Below are 27,068 nucleotides of genomic sequence, written 5' to 3' on the forward strand. Positions count from 1 at the left end.
CAATGCGAAGCAAGTGTCCAGCGAGTTCAGCAGCCATTGCGTTTCCCTGCCAGCAGAGGCATGGCAAGCTTTTGCAGCGGCATTGGCAAATTCTGGCTGTCGCCTGATGAGGCTGGTTTTAATTACCGGCGAAACGTCGTACCCGAATTGTAAATATTGTGGGTTTTACTCTCCAACACACCGGTGTGCTGAACTAGCAAATAATTGGGACGTTTTGTTTACGTAACAACCCTTTTTAATTGGCTGTGTCGGGCGGTGGAAGGTTTAACGACAAATTTGTATTTACGCGATCTAACCAATTTTTGCATGGCAAGTGCTACCCGTGTATTCGTGCAGCAGGCCAGTACAGTGGGCCCTCGAAAGATTATTGACCCTAAGGGATGGTGGCAAGTTTTCACACTGGAAAATAGCCAGGCATCTTTGATCAAACTAACCAGGGGCCCCCTCTTTCAGTGGGTCTCTCTTTTAAAGCCGTTTAAAATGTTCATGAGAATGTACTCTTAAGAAATCGGCCAATCGTTTCCCCAAATTATGAATATTACAATTTACCTTCTGCTGTATGGCTGTTATATTTCATATTAGAATGAATGCTGCTTTAGCTGCAAGTTCTTCACATTTTCACACCCAAGTGTCAGTAGTCTTTTAGACCTTGGTGCCGAGAGCCTGTGCAATGAATTGGCGCCTGCTACACCCTTGACGATGAGAAGGAAGGAGTGGAACAGCTGTGTGTAGGTTGCTGTGCCTTTTTCGTGTGACCTCGTGGTTCTTTGAATTGGAAAGCGGTACTGCCCGGTGTAAGGCGTGTCTTCGCCCAGTTTCATTCTCCACATGCAGCCAAAGGAAAGACAAAGTCTTAAGTCTTTAATGACCTCTGTCTCTTCCTCCTCAGCTCAAGTGCTAGCCTTGGAATTGCCACTTAAAACACTTGCCTTGTCGTTTCCGTGTTTGAATACAACATTTTTTTATTCCAATATTTTCAAATGCATTGCTGAATTCCGTAATCACAACAGGGATTTTGTTCAAAATAATTCAGGATACAGCATGAAGATTCAGTTTTTAGAAATATTAATTTAAAAGCATTACATTTTTGAAAGTGTGGAAAGAAACACATGCTGATGGTGGTCAGTGACTTTAAAACAGGTACTATGAAGGTCTTTACAACACCAATGATACCTGCAGTACAGTGGTGTTAACTCGTGCTGCACTGTGGCAGTGATTAACTTTATTTGTGGAAGCTACACAGGCTTCCTGGGGTTTCACATAAGTTCGGCATACTCACCCACAGGTCAGTATACTAAACTAGGCCTTTTCTGTTAAATCGTAAGCACATGTCTACATAGCTCAAAGTATTTAAACTGATATCAACTGGTTTAATTGTTCCAGAAAAAAAAGAGCTTCAAGTTAGAAAAGACTAGAGTCCTGTAATCAGGGCTTGATTTATCTGCGATGGATTTGTGTGCGATCTACTCACGGATCAGACACTGCATGGAAACCGCCTCTCGCTTTCAACTTGCATGTATGTTTGTTCAACTTTTTTCGCACCGTATGTAGCCAGTCGTGCTAATCGGACGTGCAGCGGATGGACAACAAACTAAACACAAAAAGCAGTTATAAAGAAATTCGTTTTCAATCTAGATTTAAAAGTGCATAACTCCGGTGGCTTTCTAATATCGGAAGGAAGAACGTTCCAGACGGCTCCAGAAACGTATCTGAAAGTGCACAGTGCAGTGACCTTCTTTGTTCGATGGTTAACCAAAAGCCACTGCGACGGCGACCGGAGTTTGCGTGATTGGCACGGTCTCACAACAGTCAGGCCAGCAAGGGGCCCAACTTGAGTGCCACGGACAATGCGAATTGTAACCACGTGTTATAGAGAGTGGCAGGAGCAGGTGAGAGTGGCAGGGTCCACACGGTTTTATCACATTCATATCCGTGAGCCTTTTTGAATTTGGGTTGTCTTAGATTAAGGTAGTGTATTGCAGTGGCTGGGTGGCTTCGGAGCCTGTCACTGTTGAGTTATTGTCCAGGTTTCAACCACTTCATAACTAAACCGAGTTCTCAAATATAGCGAGTTGATCGCCTCAACCTGGTCACCGATGACTTCACAAAAACGCAATGTTTAATTTGGTGTTTACTTAAGTTGGCATATTTCCATCGCTAATGACCATCCAGAGCATTTGACAAAGTGCTACACCTCGATTGCAGATGCCGTTGAGAGGGACCTGCTGGGACATCTGTGAAAAAAGAGCTTCACATCTCATCAGATTGCTCCAATCTAAAATTAAAGATTCTGAATATAATTCTGATCTCAGAAGTAGTTTTATGCTATCATCTTCCAGGGGCCAATCTCCAAAGCGGGAAAGTTTCAAAGTTTACCATCCCAAAACATGACAGAAAAACATGACAGGAATATAATACGGGGTGGCGGGGGGGGTCATTGTTTCCTTTCTCAAATGAATGATGGTCATCGCTCATATTCATTGGCAGCCTCGAGCCATTGGTAAAAGTAACACATTCCCATGGAATGTTTTTAAACTAACCCCATACCTGGAAGAAAAGCACAAAACGCATTTAGGGTCGGCAGTGCCTCCTCACCTGCAAAAAGCCACGTCTCAGTCGTGGCATTACTCCCAGTCCGTACCAAACATCCATAGCCAAGGCTACGGTGACGTCAGCAGCACCATACCCCCACCCCTAGCACCATCGCCAATTTAGACTACCGCTATGTGGGGGTGGTCCTGACACTCGAGTGGGAATGCAGTGGTTGTTGGCAAGTTCTGATTAGTACCTCTGAGACATTGACAAAGCACCTAGAGACACCACCAACTTTTGCTTCTAGATTAAAAAGTCATTCTAGATTGAAAACTCTTTAGAGCTGCGTTTTGTGTCCAGTTTGTTGTCCCTACCCCCCCGCACCTCAGATTGGCACGGTTGGCTACGTACGGTGCGAAAGAAGTTCAACATACATACGTACACGCTTCTGTAAAATTTTGTACTGAACAAACATGTACCGTAAAAAAATGTAATCGCTTTTATAGAGTGGAATTCCATTTGGTAATTAGCGCTTGGCTATTGATACATAAACGAAGATGCAGATAAAGAGAAGAGAGTTTCGTATGGCCCCATAACACAGCCCAGTACAGTAGTGCAATTCAAATCACATAAGGTTTGGCTGCAGGAGTGACATCTAAATGCCCGCTGGTGTACAGTGCAGTACATCTTTGTTTTCATTAAACAAAAAAATGTCCCAAGCCTGTGCTGTACTATACAGTCGTGCAGTATACCCCATAATGTGCCGCATGATGCTGGATTCATGCTCCGGCCTTTGCACGCTTCATGGCGTGCATTGTGGCACACCTGGTGTAGCGGCGTTTCGTGTGTAGGTTACACAACCCAGCACGGGGAGTGTGTTGTTCATGTACTTTTCTTAAGACATGCTTCCACACTCTCGTGGGAGTCTTTTCTTTATGGATGCACCGAATAGCACCTTTGACTTATTTAGCCAGAAACAAAATACCTTACGCAGGTATTCTGCAAATCCAAATTGTAATTTGAATAGTAATATATATTTTATGCATTTTTTTCAGTAAACTGGCCATTCTGTATGACTTTTTGTCTTTGTTGTTGTCATCCTCTATCTCTTGTCTCACTGTCATCCCTCGTGTCTGTTTCTCTGATTTTCTCTATCTCAACATTGCCCTTTGTCTTTTTGTCTCACCTTTGTCTATATCTCTCTGTCCGTCTCTGTACATCTCCCCATTTCTCGTTGTCTCCTCTGTCTCTGCCTTTCTGTCTCATCTTTCTGTCCCCGTCTTTCCATGTCCCTCTTTGTCTTTGTCACTCTCCCTCTCTGTCTCTTGTCTCATTTCCCTTCATCTCTCCCTCACCACGTGCTCCTGGCAGGGCTTGTTGTTCTTGTTGTTGATGCCTTTCACCCCACCTCCACTGCGGCCAGGATGGTCACAACCACGGTAGCCTGCCTCGCTCAAACCTACTGATCAGCTTCATATTATTTTGGCCGCTTCAATTGTGTCCAAATAGACACAATAAGAAACCGGCAGGTATCGGTCAATTAACACGACGCACGGCACCTGGCATGGCTTTTCCACAGCGTGGATGAGCAGCACGTGGATTTAATGGAGCTCCACTGGTGAGGTTTGTGGGCTTACCAGTTAACGATAAAATGTACTTCCAAATTCGCATTTGGATGTATAATCACAGTGCTCCAGTGACATCACTGCTTCAGTCCATTTAAACATATGGCAGTGACGTCGCAGTTATGTTACCAACATTCCTTAAGGGTACAGCTGATTGTAATACAAAATATATAATTGTTAACGTCTCAAACTCACGTTAAACAGCTTGGGCATGCATCCATTTGCTTTGGCTGTGTCATCATTTAAAAGTACAGTCGACAGTGGAATATTATTTTTGTCACTTTTACATTTTGCACCTCTTTTGGGCACATTTGAAAGTATTTTAGTGCGACAAATGATGATTCCTTCTCTGTCTACAATTGTATGACCTGTGTAGAGCATCTTTTATTTGCATGGTTCATAAAATCAGCAGATTAGGGTCGAAATAAATTGTTCCTCCAAAGATGTGCTTTCCCACACAACCTCATTAGTGGAGTAGTGGCTTAGTGGTGGTGTAACCCAACACCAAAACACTTGACCAAGGATTACACCTGATGATGAAATGATTACATGTCCTTGAGGTGTATTGTCACCATTAGCCAGTGTGTGGTGAGACATTAACATTGCCTGTCGAGGACCTGCGACCGAAGCAGTGCTCCTTTAAGGGACTTCTTGTTTACACAAGGTGGCACGGCCCGATTGACCTTTGCGTGACCTCCAATTTAGTCAGTGGCTGCAAATGCTTCTGCTGTCCTGCGCAAGATTAAAGACTTGGTCTAAATTGTTGACAGCAACTTTGCCTTCTTTAAAGACGTTTAAAGAGGCTAACTGTCAGATTAACATGCTTTTAACAGTCTTTTATTGTTTTATATAAAATAATTTGGCAGAAGTTGCTGGGTCCTTTCGAGGATCCACAATGTCTGTGTCAAACTACTGAGCCAGCACCACTGATAATCTAGGTTCAAACTCAGGCAGCCAACCATGATTAAACCACCTACACGAGCATGACAAGTTTATAATTTTAACTGGTAGCTAATAACTGCAGAAATAAAAGTAATCGTCAAAAAATTGCAGTTTTTTTGCTTTATTTGATGGAGCCCAGCTCAGAGAGAGTGAACGTGTTTTAATATATTCGATGTTTGACATGTGTTGAACCATTCTTCAAGGTGCCTGAAGGAGCATGCATTAATGTTGGTTGAGTGTTTTTTTTTAAGTGACCATGCAAATACATTAATTCTCTGGTAGAATTGTCAACGGTCATACCCTGAATGTATGTGAAATCCTGTTTTTCAATAGCATTTCCAAATGGGCATTTATTTACCCAAGACATGACGACCATAGAATGATTTGGATATCATTGGTGATGCCATCAATAAAACCTCACGGGAAAATGCAGTTTGCTGCCCATCTCACCAATAAAGATGGAATCGCAATTGCCACTCGGATCCACACTATCTCTCATTTCATTACATTTCACTGTATTTATTGTTTAATAATGCAAATCGAGCTTAAAGTCAAACTGTTTTAATGCTGAAATTAACACTGGGATAGCATTCATCTCTGTTGGCCTTAAACCAGCATTAAAATTTTCAAATTTTCCTGACAAGATCAGGTTTTTGGCAAGGGTAACCCCTATTGACTTCTCACAAAGTGGTTCTCATGTAAGCAGTCCTTGCATTATGATGGGCGATGTTAAACCACGGGCAGGGTTTAAACTTTCAATGTTCAGAACACCACCGAGCCAGATTCCAGTACTATTTTATACCTCGGGGCATTTACCAACTTGGACAAATAGACCTAGTCCAGTGGTATTTATGCAAGGTGGTTTTTTGTTTGTCTATTTTTTTTGTGGCACGTTTAAAACCCATTATATGATTTTCATTTGTTACAGGTGCTCATTCTTGCACTTGAAAAACAATCACTCCGTTGCTCTGTAACCAAACACACGGAGAAGTGGTCCATTTAGGTGACCTCCGAGGTAGTTTTGTTAGCAGTGGAGACAATGCACGCAACAGTGCAGAGATTATTACGTGGCCTGTAATGATGTGCCTCATAATAAGCCGCTTAACTTGTCGCAGGATGCACGGCTCCCTTTGTATTAATGGAGAGCGCAAACGCTCCACTCCACCACGAGAGAAAGGCAAACTGCAGCCTCCACTATGGCGGGGGGCACACTTTGATCAGAGTAACAATCGTGGCCTCGCTTTTGCTGCAAGCCGTGACGATGCTGTACCAAACCGTCTGTGCCACGTAATGAAAAGACACCGAGGGGGGGGCGGGTATAGAGCCGGTGCCTGTGTGTGATGGCACCACTCGTCATAGATTGAAACGACAATTGTGCCTTGTTAGAGGGATCTGAAAAGATAAAACATCACCTGTTTTTTTTTGCTTTGGGCACAATTTGGTTAGTTTAGTATGTACATGAGGTGGCACGTGTTTGTCTTCTGTCCCTGACCAAGGAACTCGGTTGATGCATGCAGTGTGCCTCAGTTAACAACTTGAGAGGCGATTACAATTCACTTTCACGTTTGCAGAGTACGGTGGCCAATAACAAACAACCGATTGAAGGTGTATTAGATGAGCGTTAATGCGATTGTTGATTTGATCAAGGTTATAAGAAATTGGAAGAGACGATGGGATGAAATTTCAAACTTGAGCAGTGCAGTAAACTTAAGCAGCGACAGGAAAGAAGCAGAGAGAGAAGTATTTTAATCTGCAGTATGATTGTTGAACACGGTTTTGATTCCTCAAAACAGCCAGTCTGGATGACTTGAGTCCTCAATGAGTGGAGGGTATGGACTGTGATACCACACATTAACCTGGTTTGCAATTAATGTAATTGGGTCTTCAATATCCACACAGCATGATTTGTTATTTTTATTTATCACTGCTGATGACTGCGTTCCTCTTTATACCCATCACTGAATATATCACTGTATGAATTGTAATCTGCACTGAAAAAAACGGTCGAAATATGCATCATCATCATCAGACATTGTCAACGTCTGCATGAAGGCCTTCCCCATGGCATCACCTTTTCTCATGGCTCTGCCATGCAGCAATCATTCCGATTCCTGGAGATGAATTGATTTAATCCTCCCATCTCCTCAGCGGTCATCCTCTTGGACATGTTCTCTCCTTTGAATTCCCTTCCATCACTGTTATTCTGCATGAGCCATAAACAGCATGCCTGCGCCCAAGCCAAGTTCATTTCCTTCATCCAACAGTCACGAGCGTTGTTTTCGAGAAGAGAAATAACGATGGTCTCCAACGACGCTAATGATTATTTTGTTTTGTGTCTTATATAATTTTGCGTAACATTGGCATTTAAGCTGCTTGACTGCTGATGAGACACTGTGTGTTGAAACTCGTTCAGACTTTGCTTCTCTTGCTGCAGAAGTTCTGTACTCCTAGAAGGCCATGCGACTGATGACTTGCGTAAGAAATACCTTTATTTTCTATGTGGAGAGACAGCTATGGGAACGAAACAGTCTTATTTTCTTAATGATCAATGTTGTCTGATTTGTGTATGTTCACTGATCCATGTGTTCCTCTTCCTACCTCTTGGGTGTAATTACAAGCATGCATCATGCCCTCTATGCTTTTTGTGCATTTCAGATTGTATTCCATTTTCTTAGTGCCCATGTTTCTGATCCAAACAGCAGATTGCACGACAACTAAAAAGTGAAAACCACAAACGAAATTAGAAAAACAACAACGTGAGGTTGTGCCTGCTTGACTGGATATTCTTGGATTTTTCATTACAAAATAGATGATGGAACTCATTGGGCTTTCACCTATATAAATAAAGGACGTCATTTTTTATGAGATAATTTGGTACCCAGTACCAAACAATCCTGGGCTGTGGTTGATTATATTGTTGCTGCACCAGGTATGCGATAATGTTAGGCCAATTTAGGACAGGTTTACCTCGATAAGGCCCAAGCAAGTCTAATGTACAATGGTTTTTTCTAATTTATTGTCAGCACTCACATTAGAGTTCTGCTTCTCTTCCCTTTACATATTCCCCCAGCACCAACTGCCATTCCAGAGTCCAAATTCGAGAAAATATACGCATATTACAAGTTAATTGTATAAAATCAGTCAGGCCTGTTAAATTAATGCTGCTTAATTGTGAGATGTTATTGGCACCCTTTCGCCAAGGTTACTCAGTGACATTATTACAATATATTTTCTGAACATTGGATTATTAGAAAAAAAACATTAGGCATCGCGTATATGCTGACGAGACATTGGGAATGGACTGTGAGAAATGTTAGATTAGTTTAATGGAGATGACTGCAAAATTGGGCTCAGAATAAATGTAAGCAAAACAGATTTATTTAAATAATTGAAGATTTCTGTCAAGAGGGACACAGCTGGAAAATAGCAGCAGAGATTGTCGACCTGGGACAGATAGTTTAAGTCCTCAATCGGTCAACGACATTAGCAGGCGAAGGTCCATCTCTGCACCGATATACAAAACAAGGAACAAAAAGTGTGAAAAGAAGTGTAGAGAAGATGCATGCTTGGAATTTACCTGGAGAGAAAGAGGAGCCACATGGATTAGAGAATATACCAAGGAGAATGCCATCATTAAAACTATGAGGGAAAGTAAGTGGACTTGGGCAGGGCACATCGCCAGAAGGGGTTGATGATGGTCGATGGTCAAAAATAATAACCGGAGTGGCAGCCAGGAAATGGAATGTGTCCAAGAGAGCATTCATTCACCAGGGAGATAGAGCGGTGAAATAGTTTTCAGAATCCGCATTTATACAGGAGGAATCCGATGAGCTGTAAAGCTCTTTTTCACAGATGTCCAGTAGGTTCACAGATGTCCAGTAGTGATGTCAATGTGCAGGTTCCCGGAATGGATTGCTGTATTGCAGGATCGTGAAAAATGGTGGGCGATTTCATCCATAAGTGGATTGATTCGTCATGGCTGATGATTGTCAAAGGCCACATAAGTAAGCCACAGGCTCCGTATAGTACAAAACAGAAACATGTACAATTGATTATGCACTGGAACATCCGCTAATGAAGCCCAGAGTTGTCAACACTGGTTCAGAGTATTCCCGCTGAAACAAATGGTGCAGACAAACGTTGGTTGAGAAGGCCCATATGCTGATTTACTCAGACATGTATTGGTACAGAGTGATGGACTTTCACCTGCTCATTTCGTTTCTATATTTTAACACAATGCCCTCAGTGCTGGTGTGCATGGCAAGCGATCGAGCCGGGCCCTCAAGGGACCGTAATACAGTGTGCTAGTCACTGTACACCAACACCTTTGACTCATACACAAAGAAAATATATATCCCCCCCATATAGCCCTAACAGATTGTTGGCACAAGTGCTGTTTATGAGCACCTATGAAGGCCGGAACACGAGGGGGTGGGTGTCCATCACCACGCTCGGCCGCCTTTGTCTCCCCAGTGGCAATGTTTACTACACACCGCACCAGGTAATCATTTGAGACTGAGTCGACCTAGGGGAGGCCCATGACCGGTTCAGATAATCGTCATTGGTGTTGGCTGTGAGCGGGAATCGAACTCGGCTGGCCGGGTTCATAGCACAGTGGACTAACCGCTACACTACCACTCACTCATACAGACAAATATTCACATGACCACACACACTCTTGCAAGCACACAATCAAGTGTTCTCGTGCAGCTCGTATACCAAGAAACGGGCAGGTGCACAACACGTGATGAAACAGGGTCCATGGCAACAGACTATTCCACTCTCGAAGAGAAGAGGGGAAGATAACGAATGAATGCGTGGCTTGGCATTTGAGCATCGGGACATGCGGGGGAGATACCCCGAGCATCTGCTGTTATGTTAGTCGGGGTTAGCGTGTGCACACAGTGAAACGGGCCTCCGTAAAATGATAGATTTGCAATTGTTTTTTCTTCGAAGACAATTAATCACCTGCATCCCATCGAGTCAGAACCCTGCCGCACCTTCCGTAAAGACCGCCTTTTTTGCAACCTTATGCCCTGCGTATTTTGACTGGATTGCGGAATATTAGAAAACGATGCATTTTTTAAATAGGGGGAGGGGGGAATTAATTGATTTACTTATTTACATACACGTATTTTTTTCTGCGGTTTTTTTTCTGCAGCTGTTGAGCGTGTCTGTGGTTTGACCGAGTCTGGCAAGGCTTCCAGGACACACTGTAAATAAACGCTGTGTAGGGGAAAAGAATCCGCGCAGGCGTAGGAGAGGACGACACAAAGCCAAGCCCCACTGTCGCATCCATTAGCCCCCTGTTTTTTTTACACGCAAACGGACACCTGAGCAAAAAGGCAATGAAATCGTGCGCATTGGCTATTGACGGTGGTTGCATGAGGGTTGCTACGCGGCCACTTGACTCTCAAGCCTTCGTTGCCATGACGTTTTTTTTTTGCTTATCTATTATTTTTCCTTTTCTCAAGCTGGTCTGGACCTCATTTACCTCTGCCCGGTGCATATACGCGGCAGGTTCAAAATTTGCTTGCTTTTTTTTACTTCACCGTAGAACGCGAGGTCCTATTTTCTGATCTCTTAAGCCAAATGTTGATCCTGGTCCCTTGTGGACGATGTTTGAAATTTGTTGAAATGGGTCATTAGAGAGCGGTAATGGTCACGTTCCTTTCTTTCCCGTTTATAGCCTCGCTGATTCTCAGGATGTTTTCAGGGAGATTTCTGCTTAGGGATGTATTGGTGAGGGCCTTATTTAAGTGTTTATTTGGGCTTGTGGGATAACCTAGAGTAGCCATAGAAGTGTAACACATTTTAGAGGGGATTAAAATACAGCACTGCAAGTTACTTGCTGTGTTGTATACAAGCGAGTATTGTCTGAGCACACCCGGTACCTCACATTTAAAAATTTAATCCGAACAGGCAATTGGCCAAACAACCAAAGCAGGATGCTCTTGAAAATAGGAGAGAGTTTTGTGTCTCGGTGAGACTTTCCCGGATGAACAACAATATGAATCGTTCTTGTGATTTTACTATTGATATCCTAAAGTGTTCAGCTTGTTCCTGGGCTCTACCTGACCGTATATACACCGGTTTAATACTCAGCCTAACCAGGTGGCATGGTACATGACCGCCTTTGAGTGGTCTGGGATTGCTAATGATGGCGTGGGGCCACTGTGATCCACTCGCTCTTGCAATCCAGGCAAACGCTGTGCTAGAAATTTCTGCTCACACGAGTAGGGCTTCAGTCTGCTAACCACCTCTGCCGGTACGCAACAACCACAACCGTTTGTCACTAAGTGGCGGTGATGTCACCACGGTGCGTGTGCCATGCCAGGTGCACGTTTGGGGCCACGTGAAGTGTCGAAGGCCCTCTGGCAGGTCACGGAACAGACCCACGTGCCATGGGTTACTGAGGAACAAAACAGGAGGATTGCTGTAGCCTGATGAAGCTAGTTGTAATTACTGCCGAAACGTCGTGCTCAGATTGTTAATGTTGCTCTCCAACGTACCGGTGTGCTGTATTAGTAACGAATTGGCATATTGTGTTTACGTGACAAACCTTACTGGCTGTGTCAGGTGGTGGCGGGTTGAACGAGACATTTATATATTTACGCGATCTAACCCAAAAAAACCTGCATTATGGATGACTGACTGAGATGACTGACAGATGTACCAACCGTAGATAACATCGATGAGCTCTCAACAAAGGGGAATGTTTTACATTCAAAGGCGCAACACATGGAATTAAGATTTGAATATAGCTATGCTTTTGCTTTTTAAAAATTTATACTTATGTTGTGCTATACATAATCACGTGATTAGATACTAATTTTATATTGAACTCTTGCAGCAAGCAGTGCATCACCCTGTATGAAACGTGACATGGAACTCTTTCTCAAGTCACATATATCGGCCTCTTAATCTACACTGGGAGCACACGTGTTTTATGTCTTGCATAGAGTGCTCATGGTATGTGAGTGAAATACAAAATTTAATTTTCAAAGCTGGAATTTGGGAATGTAAATAAAAACAACTATTTTAATGAGTCTTCATTTGTCTGTGGTCATCGGTGGAAGGGTTGAGACCATAAAACTCCCTAAACATAAGAACCCAGTTTAATCATGGGTGGATGAGACCTCAATTCCACTTCAAAATCTAAACCAGTATTGCAGCAGTGGCGACTTGGTGCTCTGACACGGTTTTAGTCACCGGAGCCATCTGGCCGCCTCTTTCGTTTTGATAATGTTATCCCAATAATGTTATCCCAGTGGAGGAAAATAATGATTATGAATAAAAGCCATTCCTGCATTATGGTACAATAATCCGCACCAAACACGATGGTGGCAATTGCCGTTTCACGTCAGTTGGCCCAAAGGGGAAACTGGAAGCCGTTGGCTTCTGCCATGACGGTGATTCTGACGACATTGATGCACAAAGTGACGGCGCTACCGCAACCAGAGGCCACTCGCTCGCACGAATGCCTCGCTGCTGTGACGTCGGCGCTGGCAGGTTGAGGGGGGGGCGGTGCAGAGTGGGGGAGGGGTGGTCACGTGACCCTACGCAGTCGTTAAGAGCCGTGTGTCAAGAGCTGTGCGCCCAAATGAACCCGCAGCAGCACACGTTGCTCTCGCTAGTTAGAGGGAGAGGTCAAGTAAACATGGACCATGGGGTGCTGCTCGGGGTTGTTGTTCATGTCAGCCCAGACTGCAGAGCGACGAATTGGTGCTGTAGATGGATGCCAGGTGCTCGACGCGCTTTATGTTAATCCTATGTGCAGAGCCATTCCCTGCCTGTGATCTATGCAGCAAAAGCACAACTTGTGTAACTTAGCTCGAAGTAATCTGCATGCCCAAAAAGAGAGAGCGTAATGCGGCATCATTGGTTGTGCTGATCTCGGGGTAAAACCCCCACCATTGTCCATTGCGGCGACTGGTTTAACCTTAGGGTTGTTGAGTTGCCGCCAAGGGATTCTTCACCAGGTAGCAATCGTTTTATGTACCAGACATCAGAACAGTCCTTCGGATGAAGGCCTCCCCATCTCTTGCCAGTCATGGTAGTCATTTGACCGTATTTCAGTATTAACGCGAGTCGGTGCATAGTGGCGAGATGTTAACTACCTCGCCTGGTATACAGGAGGTCGTGGGTCCAATCCCGACTCTGACGCCTGTTTATACAGAGTGTGCATGTTCTCCCCATGGTCGCGTGGATTTTTCTCTGGTTCCTCAGCTTTTTCCCTCTACATTTAGAAACATGTTTGTTTGGATGTTTTAACTTTTTTTCGCACCGTTCGTAGCCAACCAACATGATAAGGCAACTTCGTGGCCAGGTTGCTTCTGAAAAAGAGCGATATTAGCTCGGTGGGCCTGACCTGGTAAAATGAAATAAAAAGTTGAGTTTTGTTTGGATATCATTCTCCACTGATGTTAGCCTTGGATGGAAATCAAGCTCTCACATACTGGGTTTATAGCACAGTGTGTTCACTACTGTGCCACAGATCCATCTCATTAACTCATTTTACATGTATGAGATTTATTTCTAACTAACTAGTGACAGTCCATCGAGGCACAATTATTTTTTACAAGGGATAACTAGGATGCAGTTCCATTTATTTATTTATTCTAGAAAACGTCACTGAGTCTCAAGAGTATTTTTCACGAGGGTCCTACTTTTGAATGTTTTGCCTTTTCCTCTTTAAGAAGTGTTCTGTGTTTGGGAGAAAACTGGCCTTTGAGATATGAATGGCCAAGGTGACCCTGGCTGGGCTGTGAACTTTTTTCTTTTAATCTCATGATCGGGATGCCTGCTGCTGAACCGTGTCCCACTCGTGTGCAGTAGTTTGAGTGTCCTGGCAATGGAAATTAACCCCGAATGAGTCACCTTTGTGTTCACTTGAAATAATCAGTTTTTCTTGATCACCTTTTGTTGGTAGGAGAGTGGGAAGGAGTAATATTGGGCAAGAATAGAGAAAAGTGACGTCGGGTAAATGATCTGGGTTTAACGATGCATCGATTCAGCTATTAATGTTGATTCTTTAAACTCACAATACGGGCATCCAATCTCGTGTAAAAGCGTTAATGTTTTTTATTTGTATATTTTGTATGCAATGGATTCTCGTCACCCTTGGGAGCAACTAGAGATGCTTCCATTCATCATCATGTTAACAAAAAAGGAATAGATTCGTGACATGAAATGTCACGAATCAGGAAAATGTATCAAAGTGCCAAGTGGGGGGGTGGGGGGTGGTAACAATCTTTTCACCCGTAGGTGATGCCAATATTTTTACAAGACACCACCGTGCCCATCCACACCCAGTCCCTCGTGCTCTTCCATAGTTATCACATTTGAGCACATGTAAGCTGTATAAACCGAACACCGTATTTATTTTAAGTGTAATATCACCTCCACTCGAGGGGGTATCAAAACATTGTACACTAAAATAAAATGCCACAGTTACCATGGACAAGACCACATACAATAACAAAACTCGGGACCTATTTAATGATGGTAGCTATACCAAAGTTAAAAGATATTCCACCAACCGCCTCGTTACGAAAACCAACAATATCATCACTGATTCGACATCTTTGATCGAACCAACCAAGCGGTTTTCCTTAAAACCCTCTGCTGCTAGACCACCCATATTGTATGGCTTACCAAAACCCATAAAGAAGGGACACCCCTTCGTCCTATCGTCTCCACTATTGACTCACCCACCTACAAACTGGCCCGATTTCTGTCTGAGACCTTACAACCATTCACTGGTATACTCAACTCAGCTCACTTGGTATCGTTAATTCAGGACATCTCACTATCTCCAGGTGATTTGCTTGTTAGTTTCGATGTAGTCTCTTTGTTTACCAAATTTCCCATGCTTGACACCATTGCAATCATTGAAGAGTTGGTCCAACAAGGACTGAATGCTGATGTACCAGCTCTGGTTAGACACTGCCTCACCAACACTTACTTCACCTGGAATGGAACATTCTGCAAACAAGTTGAAGGAAAAGAGACCAGATGGCTCAATGGGACACTCTGTCGACAGGAAAGCCACCCATGCGGATGCCTACCTAAAACACTGACTCCCACCACCATCCATCCCAGAAGAATTCCCTCATCAAAACTCTACACCATAGAGCTCGATGTATTTCCGACTGTCATCACCTAGCCAGTGAACTGGAACATGTTCACCAAGCTCTCAAGACGAATGGATATTCAAACTACACAATCCGTAAAGCTATCACCCCAACCGTTGGGAAAGAATCATCTGAGGACCCAATCAAAACCATCACCTTGCCATACAGGTTCGATTTAACACAGTACATACATTTCGTGATCTGATCCCATCTGTGAAGAATGTGATCCCTGACATGCAATACCCCGGCGTCTACAAACTAAGCTGTGTCTGCGGCAGTAGTTACATTGGGGAAACTAAGCGACGTGTCTCGGACTGTGTTCGTGAACATAAGGCAGATCTGAAACACGGTAGGACCAATACCTCGGCCGTGGCTGATCATTGTTTTAATGCAGTGGGCTCACGCGAAATTGATTTCTCTAAGACGAAGGTACTTTGAAAGCCCACTGGCTATCAACAAAGATTCGCTCATGAAGCCATCCATATATATAGACACAGACACAATTTCAACCGAGAAGATGGGTATAAACTGAGCAAGCATTGGAAGGACGTTATCAACCAGTTTAAGTCATAACTGGCTATGATGTTCCCATCCTACTACCTTCCGATGTTAGTTGTGCTTTACGCCCATTTCAAACTTGCACTTTCACAGTCACTTCTCGTGCCGACCCCTTGGTTGCGGCTCTGCGATCTCCCATTAACATTTGTAAACAGCTCTTTGATTGGTGTAGACCTACTGCAAGTTACGGAGACCTCTCCCACATTAACATTAGCTGCCCCGCCCATCTCTAAACCTTTATAAACAGTCTGCCTCGGCAGATTTCCCCCTCTTTTTTCACCTGAAGACGATTGCTTGTGTTGCGATCGATATTGTTATTATTTTGATTGTTTTGTTCTATCTACGTGGCTTCACCGAAAGACCCAAAGAATATGCTAATCTCTCTTTAACATGCTAATTTTCACCTGGCAGCCCTTGGATTTCTGGAAAACCAACCACCGTCGGGTTGGCTATCCACCACTGGCATTATCATTGGCTGCTGACATTTGGGCTACGTCCATTTCAAACCCTGATAAACAGTTTGCCTTGAAAGCTAACCCCCCTTTTCCTGAAGACGACCGCTTGTGTTGCGATCGAAACATCGTAGTTTTTTGTTATTTTTTGTTATTTTCTTTGAACCTATCTACGTGACTTTACCGAAAGACCCAAGAATATAAAATGCAAAGGCAATAAAATATTGTTTAGGTAAAAGCCATGATAAATAATGTTTAAGTAAAGTCATGAGAAAATCGTGAGTTTTGCACTCCCTCTTAAACACACTGAGGCTCGTAGTGTGCCGGATCACCACCGGCAAGGCATTCCAGATCCTTGGGGCAACACTCAAGAAGGCTTGACTCCGCCAGCGTCGAGCACAAGAGCCGAGGCTGGGAGAGTGGTAGGTCCTGCCATGAAGAGCGTGGCATGTAAACCCCAGTCGTGTGAGAGATCAGTCGGGCCCGCCGCAGGTACATTGGTCCAAGACCATGTGATAATGCAGCCCTTTGGTTGATTTCAGAATGAATGAGGGAAAACCTTTCCATTCTTTGCCCCTTAAAATGTATTATCCTGGCACTTTTTGATAGATAACAATTGGAAGGTTGCGAGTTAAAACACCGGTTGCGGTCGACTCAGCCTGTCGGCCGTGTGGGTTAGATAAAATAATTATATTTTATACCTACGTGACTTTACCGAAAGAACCAAAGAGTATAGATAAAATAAGTACCACTCTGCAGTAGGTCAAGTGGTTTTCCTATGGATAGATGGGTCTATCACTGGCGTAAGGAACAGCGGTGGAGAGTGCCCACCCCATTGCTCATTTGGGCAGGGAGACAGACGACTTGACGCTTTTTTTATCGCACTGTAACCGGGAATGGACTTACCATTCCTGACAGGTAATGCACTCACCAATGAGTGTATCACAAATATGTCTGCCCCATGAATTACTAATTAGCATTCATGCAAATTGGGGAGGGAGGCTCCCAAGCGGGAACTCTCCTGGGTCTGTGTTCAAGGCATGGCACACACAGTAAATACTGAGCGTGCAGGTGACTCACTGTGGAAGTCGCAACACAAGGTCGCCTATATGATAGCACGTAAACACTTGATGTTCGCGCTTGCATTCTAAACGAAACATTAGGAGGCAATCGCCACATAGTAGTTTGTGCTTAAATTAAGCAAACACAAAATGTATATAAACCTTAGCAAAACCATTCTTAGGTTTAGCAGAAAATGTTTACATTTCAAAAGGCTATACAGTCGTAAGGGATCTTAAGAATACCGTTTATAAGAATGTCACATTACCTAAAGGTTGCATATAGTGGCACCAAAATGCAAAGGTATTGTACCTTTTTATGTGCTGTGAATATTTTGTAACAACAGAATGCTTCGTTAGAGTCCTGTTTTGACCTACACACATCATGCGTGCACACACGTTAGGACATATTGACAGAGTAGAAATTAAGAATTGTTTCATCTTCTCTTCTAAAATCATTACAATGTCACTCTGTGCACTTCATGTATGCTGCCGTTCAATCAAACACGTCCTTCGTTTCTGCCAGGCAAGAGGCCATTAAAATGCAACGTCCCTCTTCCAGAGGAGACTTTGGGCACAAGGCAACACTTAAATTAATCAGACACAAATGTAAATGACAGAATTTACATAAAAGCGATAAAGCCGGGGCTTTAAACAAATAACGTCGGACGGCGGCTATTACGCAGTCGATTGCTGCAATATAAATTGCTTGCGAGAGTCAGCCTTAGCAGGAGCCGAATACAGCCCTTTGTCTGTCTGCGTAGAAGCTACCTTAAATCTGTGCCTGTTTTTGTTTGTCTTGTTACAAATACACGTATATATATTTTTCCGTATTCAGGATTGTGCTGCCTTGAAAAAGTGACGCCCCCCCCCCCCCCCTGTGGCTTTGTGCGCAGTAAACTGAAGGGGTGCTCCCCGAGCAGCAAGAAGAAAGGCAAGCGGAAGAGAGACACGTCGGCTGAAAATTCCGACACGGAGCAGGCGGGCGCTTCTGGAGTAATAGACGACGACGACCTGATGCAGGTAAGCGCTCCTCGCCCCCATCGTGCCCGACCCCCTCCACACCAACCTAGTTAACCACCTCTGCTCCCTCACCCACGCTCGATCGATGCATCACATCGGCTGCAGTCGGGGGGGGGGGGGGGGTGCGGGGGCTGAGGAATCGTGAGCCCCATCTCTCCGATGCGAGCACCTTCTGCGGCCGCTGTGGATAAACAAATTGATTTATGCGTCTCCAGCGCCCTGCTGCACAAGTGGAGCTTTTGTTTGGGTCCTTGGCCGTGAGGCTGCAGTTTTTCGATATTGTTCTGTAGCTGGGTGGCCCAGGGTCCATGTTTGTCCTGGTTTGCAACCTGGTTCTTAGTTTCCATCATCGTCATCATAATTATCATCATTATCAACATCCATATTGAGTAGGTTATCCTAAATCGGCAATTAAAAATGGTTTTTATTTTGCATTCTAAAAATAACCCTAATTTAAAACAGTGATGTGATTAACAACATGCCGTTGATCCTGCACCTTAGAGGCCTTGAACCGAGTATAGTTCACTCTGTGTGTGTTAGTACAGCAAGTAGGATGTTGATTTACTGTATTGGTCTTGGCGTGTTTTCTGATCATGTGTGTGAGGTCTTTCTCTGGGTAGACTGGTTTCATACCATATGCTAAAATATTGATTTTGGAATAAAAATGGGTAAATATTCAATCCTCTATATATATATAAAAAAGGGAAATTTGTGAATATGTGTGTCTGTTCGAAATGTTTGGCATACTTCCCAACATGCAACAAACTTTAAATTTGACATGTGGGTGGCTTCCAGACTGTATACAATGCAAAAAGTATAAAAATAGACTTTTGTATTTTGGGGGGGGGGGGGGGGGTGCAATAATGGATATATTTTGCACGGCAAGTGAGCGGTGACGTCACATCTGTGATGTCACCTGCATGGGGAAGCGTCACGCAGTGTGCCTGCTGACGTCACGCCCCCCCCCCCCAACCCTCCGCGAGTAAAGTCCCATATAAATGTGTTGCAGGTCTAAGGCGTTCTTTGCGCAGCATTGGCTTATTATTTGAGTCGTTTACTGCCATACACACCCTGAAAGTTGTGTCTGCAGCAAGCGCGTGTATGTGTACCTATGGACGCGCCCGCGTGTGTGTGTGGGGGGAGCGGTAGTGTAGTGGTTAGTGTGCTGCACTACGAACCCGGCGACCCGAGTTCGATTCCCGCTCATGGCCATCGATTATTCGAACCGGTCCTGGGTCTCCCCTAGGTCGACTCAGCCTCAAACGAGTAACTGGTGTGGTGTCTGAACATCGCCACTGGGGAGACAAAGGTGGCCGGGCGTGGCAAATCCAAGTCCTGGGCGAAGCGGGTAGTAATGATAGTAATTGTATAAGTTATTTTTTCACTGATTTTCAAGACATTTTCAGGAGTGTACTGTGCTTGGAGTATTTGGACACTTTAAAAAAAAAAAATTTGTCAGAGCAGGCCATCCTAAAACTCATGCACATAACTGGATAACACTCAAAGGTTCACACAGATGAGTTCACCCTCCTACTTGCTGTACTGCCTAATTATTTCCATCACACATTTCTATATGATTCCTCAACCTGCTGGATTACAGGCATGCGCTTGACATTGGCCATAGAACCCAAAGAGGGCAATCCTGAAGAAGCCTTGTTACTCAGCTAAGGCTGTCCCAGATACCTAAACGACCAAATATTTGTTATAAATCACCAAGTGCAGTAGTTCACGTGAAACGAGACAAATTAACGTGCCCCCCCCCCCGCCCCCCTAATGCTGTCACAAGATGCAAGATTGCTTTGGTGAAGAAACACATTTCCAATTATATTTGTTCGTAAAATAGTGGTCCATTATACATTTGCCTCTCGACACCGTTTCAAAATAACCTGCAATTATGAAAGTGTCTTGAGGCAGGGAACACAGGGCCTTCCCTGTGGGGTTTGTGCAGCGCGATGAAGCGGTTTCCTTGCACCGAGTTTATTTTTCATCGCTTATGTCTACCCAGCCTCGTATTTAGGCACGTTCGAATGTCATTATCCCTAAGCAGGAACGGTCTAATATCATTTGATCCCAACGAGTCTATGGTAGAAATTCCAGATTCCTATGGCACGGACCAATCGATCTGTGGGAACAACTGTCGGTGACTTCCACAAAGTGGTGCTTATTTAAATTAACTCACGATTTAAACTTGCAACCTTCAAATTGTGGGGTTTCCTCTGTGGTCAGTTGGTTTTGAAACATGTGAACTCTTTGGAAAGTATGTGGCTGATGCTGCCCAACAGCAGGGGAAATACAGAGGAGAGGGGGCTTGTGGTAGCAGATCTTGATTTCGATCCAACACGGCATTTTCGCACATCCCCGATTAACACGGTTGGCTCCGTACGGTGCAAAATAAGTTCGACATACCTACATACGTACATTTCCACTCCTCGCTTCACACTGTGGACTCGCCAGGCAGCTTGGCGCCTCGTGTGTGTGTGTGTGTGCGTGCCCCTGTTCTCTGATGGCGGCCGCAAAGAAGCGGCGCTCCAACAGGCAGGTGAAGCGCAAGCGCTACACGGAGGACCTGGAGCTGAAGATCTCGGGTGACGAGGAAGAGGTGGACGTGACGGGAGGAGTTCCCGCAAAAGCTCCCGCTCCGGCGCACTTGCCGACTGTGGCCACCTCGTCCACCACCACCACCACTACCACCACTACCAAGAGCAGCAGCAACAGCAGCAAGAGCACCTCGACCGCCACCCACGGGCAGGCCATTCAGTTCTTTGTGGTAAGTCTTTAGCAGCGGCGGGGGGGGGGGGAGAGTGAATCCTGCTTGAGGTGGCAACAGCTTGCAGCTGCAGCACAGCGAACTGGATGTAGGGTTAGGTGGGTTACATTAGAGGTCGAACCACTGTGTGTTTGTGCGAGACTCTTGCCAAAAGGACAGTGTTGATACCTTTTGGGGGCAATATGTTGGATAGGTTTCTGAATGACTTGTCTGAAGCTCGAGGTAGGTTTTTTTCCAGGGGTTTCAGCTTCATTTTCACGGTGAACACATCATTTTAAGGCATTAACCAGGTCAAAATGGCGAAAGCATGTCCTATTCATACAATGAGTGCTAGTTCTAAAGATACGCTTTTTGAGTTCTATTTTAGAAGTGATATAAAATACAATCAAGCAGTTGCTTTTTCATTATTTTATAGCACTCTTCATGCAGAGGATCCCAGGACACTTAACGGAATATGACAACAACAAAAATCCCATCAAAAAGCTGTTTTTCAATCACACGAGCACAAGAATACGTGTGTCGCGGTACTATTGCGCCAGCTGTGTGCGCGCACGTGGAGGTGTACGTGTGTACGTATGTTGAACTTCTTTCGCACCGTACGCAGCCATCGTGCTAATCGGAGGTGTGAGCCGGCTGATGTCCCTGATGTGAACAGAACGACAAGTTGAGGAAGTGAGGGGGGGCGACATCTCTCGCCACGTTGGTTCCCTTTGCACTTCATTCTCACCGGGTGTCGTGCAGCGCGTGTCTGCAAATCAATCACCGTGCAAATACAGTGCATTATTTTACTTGCAACCCTTGGCCCCAGTACAGTCTTTGCACGTGAATTCTAGCTCTGGCAGTTTTTGCTTAAGTGTCTAAGGGACGGACGCAGTAGAAATTTCTAAAAGAGAAAATTCAATTTCTATAAATGCAGAGCAGAGTTTGGAGAAATATGAATAAAACACTGCCCTAAAAAACGGGAACGAAAAGTAAACGCAAGTTTTTACAGCCTTCACCATTAACGAGTTACAGTATTCAGGAAGGGACATCTTTCTAATATTCCTTTTGTTTGTTGGTGTGTATCCTGATGTCAGCGTTGTGCTCGATGGTTACTGGCTAATTTTGCTTAGATTCTTAGTGCATTAAGAATCATACTCAATAGCTGAAGTATTACAAATAGCTTTGGTGGGGACAGTGTTGCCAAACATTTTTTAGTGTAAAATGTACACACATTTCGATTTAAAGCTTTCGTGACTGCAGGGATTCATCTTCTTGGTTCTTTCGGTAAAGTCACGTAGAAGGGAAGTAATAAATTAATAAAAATAATTATTATGTTTTATTTTTATTAATTTATTACTTCCCTTCTACGTGACTTTACCGAAAGAACCAAGAAGATGTACACACATGGCACGCTTGTGATAACGATAGTAAGAAAACCAGAGTTTTGACTTGAACAATGTTTCCAAATATTTGTGTCGGCTTCTTGCACACAGCATGCTTATGGTGATGATTATTTAGAGATAAAATCTATTTGCCAAGAATAGACTGCATGATTGTACTGCATGACTGTACTGAGTGTAACCCTGACCCTAACCCTGAAAGTGAATCTAAAACAAACACTAGCTCTGACAGTGAGTTTAACCTTGACCCTATCCATTACAGTGAATCTAATTGGTGCACAAGTAGCGAGTCTAACCCTGACCCGAGCCCTCACAGTGAGACAAACCCTGACCCCATCCTTAACGTAGTCTAACCGGGGCACAAATATAAATTCTAACTGCCCCTAACAGTGAGTCTAAGCCTAATCTTAGCATTAACGGGGAGCCTAACCCTGACTATAGCCCTAACAGTGAGTCTAACCCTGACCCTGATGGTTAGACCCAGTTGCATGATGTGTTGAAACCAGCCAATTGCAATCACATTTTAGGACCTGTCGGGACCACTGTGTGTAGAACATGACTTTCCTAAGCGTTTTTATTCCACATACATTGCCACGCAGTTAGCCCACGTGCACGTTTGTAATTTGGGCGCTCTCGGTCTCGCCTTTGTTCAGGAAAACCCAAGCGAAGAGGATGCTGCCATTGTGGACAAGATTCTGGCAGTGAAAATGGTGAAGAAAGAAGTAAGATTTGATGCAGGCCACAATGCCTGTCGCTCTCTCCCTTCCTCTTTCTGTTCATCCATTGCACATTTTGAGCATGGTTTTGCCGCCGATTGTGATCACTGTTGCATATTGTTATTGGAAAAAAATCTATATTTTTCAATGCAGTACTAATGGATAGGTTGATTCATTATTGTAGCAATTAATAAATACGTATCCGTACTGTATAGTAAAATTACATGTAACTTTCCTTATTTTACTATAATGCATGAACGTTGATATGGTGACTGTCTTTGGCAACTAATTTTTATTCCAAGAACTAATAACATCTCAGTGGCGAGGAGATGTTTTCTCCCTCGCCTGATACGAAGGAGGTTGTAGGTTCAAACTATACCCTGACGCCTATATATTTGGAGTTCAAGTGTCCTCTCTCCCCATGGTTGCGTGGATTTTTCTCCAGGTCCTCCGTTTTTGCCCTCTTCCACATTTAAAAACATGCGTTTAGACATTTTGGCTGCTACTATAAAATCCCACATGATGATGATGATATATGCTACTTTGATAATCTATCATGTGTGACCAGGTTGCCTTTGAAAAACAGGTAATAGCTTAGTGGGCTTTACCTGGTGAAGTAAAATAATTTTATACCAAACTGACGGTCATTGAATGCCCGTTAGGTACTCACTTGGTCATTGTCGCTTGCGCAATAAAAGGTTTAAATGCGTAAGGATTATAAGAACAATGATACGGTCAACACGGATGCTATTGGCGAAATTATTTGGCACTTCCTGATGTGTCATGGAGTGCCACGGGTGTCTTTATTTGTCCCACTTCCCAGCGATTCCTGACATTAGCATGATTCAATCCGAGTGTGTATTATTTTATTTGTGGTAAACGTAGCAGCCTCTTGTGGCTGGGGGTGCCACGTGAATGTAATACATACAAACTACGGCATTCCCTCGTTACTCACGAACTTGCTGTCTGCGATTTTCGCTATCCCTGATTTTGGCTGTCCGCGAATCGCATCTGGAACTCGACACGACTGCATCGGGAGAGAGAGGGAGAGAATAAAGTGATGAGATCAAGTGATGATGTGCATCATAATTTTAGATAAGTTTATTTATAAACTATTATTTAATATATATTATATTCTTGGTTCTTTCGGTAAAGTCACGTAGAAGGGAAACAATAAAAGCAATCATCATCACCTGATGAGAATTGCTTGTGTTGCAGTCGAAACGTTTTTTTAATTATTTTATTGTTTCCCTTCTACGTGACTTTACCAAAAGAACCAATAATATGAATCCCTGCAGTCACGAAAGCTTTAAATAAAAATTTATTATTTAATCCTTTATTTTTTATTTTTTATTTACTTCATGTTTATAACCAATTTTTTGTGTTATTGTGATAAATTCCATGTATTTAAAATATTAGTTATCTATTTGAGGTAATTCATTACAAAATATTACACGCGAAATGTGCTATTCAGGAGCATCTCCAGAACGTATCCCTCGCGAATAATGAGGGAATACTGTCGACAATTTACAACCACTGATTAATACACGTGAGAATCAGCGCCAATATATCAGGAGCTTTAGAATCAATCCTGTTATACCGAATAAGCTATGCCCCCTTTGCACATCTCTTCAGCGCAAAAGCAAAAAAAGATTTAACTGCACCACTTCAGTCCATTAAAGATGTGCAAGTGCCGTGCTTTTAAATGCAACACTGTGTGAGTAGAACGGGGCAATCTGGGGAAGTCTTGTAAATGCAAACCTCCCCTCAGTGTGCTGACTCTCAGCATGTGTTCTTTCAGGTGGTGTCTGGGCAAGGTCTGATTGATGTGGAGGAGTACTACGTCAAGTACAAAAATTAGTGAGTCTTAAATGTTCAGTTCGCACAAATAACTCGTACGAGATTAAACATTATGTGTATTGGAAGAGCCGTTTTGAGTTAATTTCACAGTGTTCGATCGCAGAGTCTTTCATAAGAAATAGAGATATAACAGAACTTGACGTCATTTTTAAAAGAGAATAACCGAGTGGCTTGCTCGCATCATAAAACGCACACCCTCACTTTTCTGTCTTGGCATCACACGTGTGGTTATTTGTTGAGGTTATGACAATAGTTTGGGATTCCTTGTAAAAGCATAACAGCTTTCTCCGCTAGTTTTTGGGAATTTGCGTGCGACGTGCCCTTGCTACCTGACCTTTGCAGATAGCATCAATATGACAGTGTAATGCAGTTGGCTTGGAGAAAAACTCTCCTCTGGCGTCTTGGTTGCGGGTGATTGATGTGAGCAAGTGCTGTGAACCTTCCCTTAGCTCCTACCTGCACTGTGAGTGGGCCTCAATGCAGCAGTTGGAGAGGGACAAACGCATTCACCAGAAAATCAAACGCTTCTGGATCAAGCGAGCTCAGATGAACATATTTGCACAGGTATGTTTCATGCAGCACACACCAGTAGTACACATGATGTGTGTACATTCGTGCTCATTAATTTCCTTATTTTGAAGTGCATTACACAACCAACTAGTCACACGAAGCATGGCAGTTTCACAATGATCCAAACGTCGTCTATTTGCATGGCCTAACTAAATAGCTGACAAGTCCAGCAATAGTGTACGTTCAGAAATACACATGCAAGCTTGCACGACCCTTAAAAAAATACATCTCCAAAAGGTGTGCATCACTTTGCTGCAATACATTTGTTTGGATGAGCGAATGTAGTTTTAATCTCATTCCATTTTACAAGGCCACACATTTAAAAGGAATTGTTCTCAGGTTATGATCAACATCTATAACAAACCACAAGGACCACTCGCAGCAGAATGGAACTGCACTCTCATCTTGAGAAACAAGGCAGGCTGTGGGAACAAATAAAAGTTTATTGCACGCACAAAATAAACGGGGTCCTGAGTTTACGTGTCCACTAGTCTTGTGGGCATTGACCAAGGGAGAAGGCATGGCCCAAGGCCCCGTCCTCTCTGCTGTATATACAGGCAGGTGTTGGCTTCCGCGCAAGATGACGCGACGTTCAAAATGCCCCTGCCGTCCTGCCCCTTGAAGGTTCTGATTGACGATCGTAGGGACGCAACTGAAACTCGAGCACGTGCGGTCCTTTGTGTTGAACGCCGCAGCCAGGATTGCTTCACCCGATGCGATCCTGGAGTTTAAAGGGCTTCCGGTTTCAGCCTATGTTCTGCTTGTCTTTGTTCTCTCCTGCCAAAGGCAAAAGGGGAAGAGTAGCCTGGCTCTCTCTCGTGTTGATCCGTCTGAGGATCTGCATGTCGGTACAGTTGCTTTCCTGCCTTCTGCTGAGTTGACCGTTCCTCTACCGTAGTCCCAGCATCCGGCTGTACAGCGTGCATGAAGGATATTCGTTTTTACTGTTGTTGATGCTGACGTCTTCCTGTTCACAGTTGGACGAGGAAGCGTTCAACCCTGACTACGTGGAGGTGGATCGAATACTGGACGTGTCCCACTGCAGTGACCCAGACACGGGAGAGGTGCGATCAGCTCGGCCCCCGCTCACACGTTCACACTTTGTGTATTCTCATCCCCAGTTAAATTCTTTCACAATCCGTACCACGTTGGGTTCAAAGCCCAATTGGGAGTCAACTCACGCCATCAGGGACGGAAAAAAGAAATAGCCGCACTTTGTGGAAAATCAACAGTTGTTGTCCTTTGGGGTAGGGGTCCCCAACCCCCGGGCCGCGGACCGGTACCGGTCCGTGGCTTGTTAGGAACCGGGCCGCACAGCAGGAGGTGAGCGGTGAGTCTGCGCGTGGCCCGCCCCCATTGTTTTATTATTTACCACTTCTGCCCGCGCCTCTTTCCCGCATTGCGGACTTGTCTCGGTCACAGTTTTGGTAAGCCCACAAGCTGCTAA

The 27,068-nt window shown here is 44.1% G+C and overlaps 1 protein-coding gene across 13 annotated transcripts in view; it reads left to right on the forward strand.

The window, feature by feature from the left end:
- Window positions 1-27,068, forward strand: part of LOC144723345 (chromodomain-helicase-DNA-binding protein 9-like) — a 172,703-nt gene that overhangs the window by 60,461 nt on the left and 85,174 nt on the right. For 12 of the 13 annotated variants that reach the window (XM_078602060.1, XM_078602069.1, XM_078602068.1 and 9 more), the window contains 6 exons: window positions 18,200-18,326; window positions 20,845-21,093; window positions 23,129-23,197; window positions 24,993-25,051; window positions 25,501-25,615; window positions 26,599-26,685. In XM_078602060.1, coding sequence (XP_078458186.1) covers window positions 18,200-18,326; window positions 20,845-21,093; window positions 23,129-23,197; window positions 24,993-25,051; window positions 25,501-25,615; window positions 26,599-26,685 — 706 coding nt within the window. The remainder of the gene's footprint in view (window positions 1-18,199; window positions 18,327-20,844; window positions 21,094-23,128; window positions 23,198-24,992; window positions 25,052-25,500; window positions 25,616-26,598; window positions 26,686-27,068) is intronic. The other variant, XM_078602063.1, reaches the window with a different exon arrangement.

This window comes from Lampetra planeri, chromosome 17 (assembly GCF_965212315.1).
Source record: "Lampetra planeri chromosome 17, kcLamPlan1.2.h2, whole genome shotgun sequence".
In the NCBI taxonomy this organism is placed as follows: Eukaryota; Metazoa; Chordata; class Hyperoartia; order Petromyzontiformes; family Petromyzontidae; genus Lampetra; species Lampetra planeri.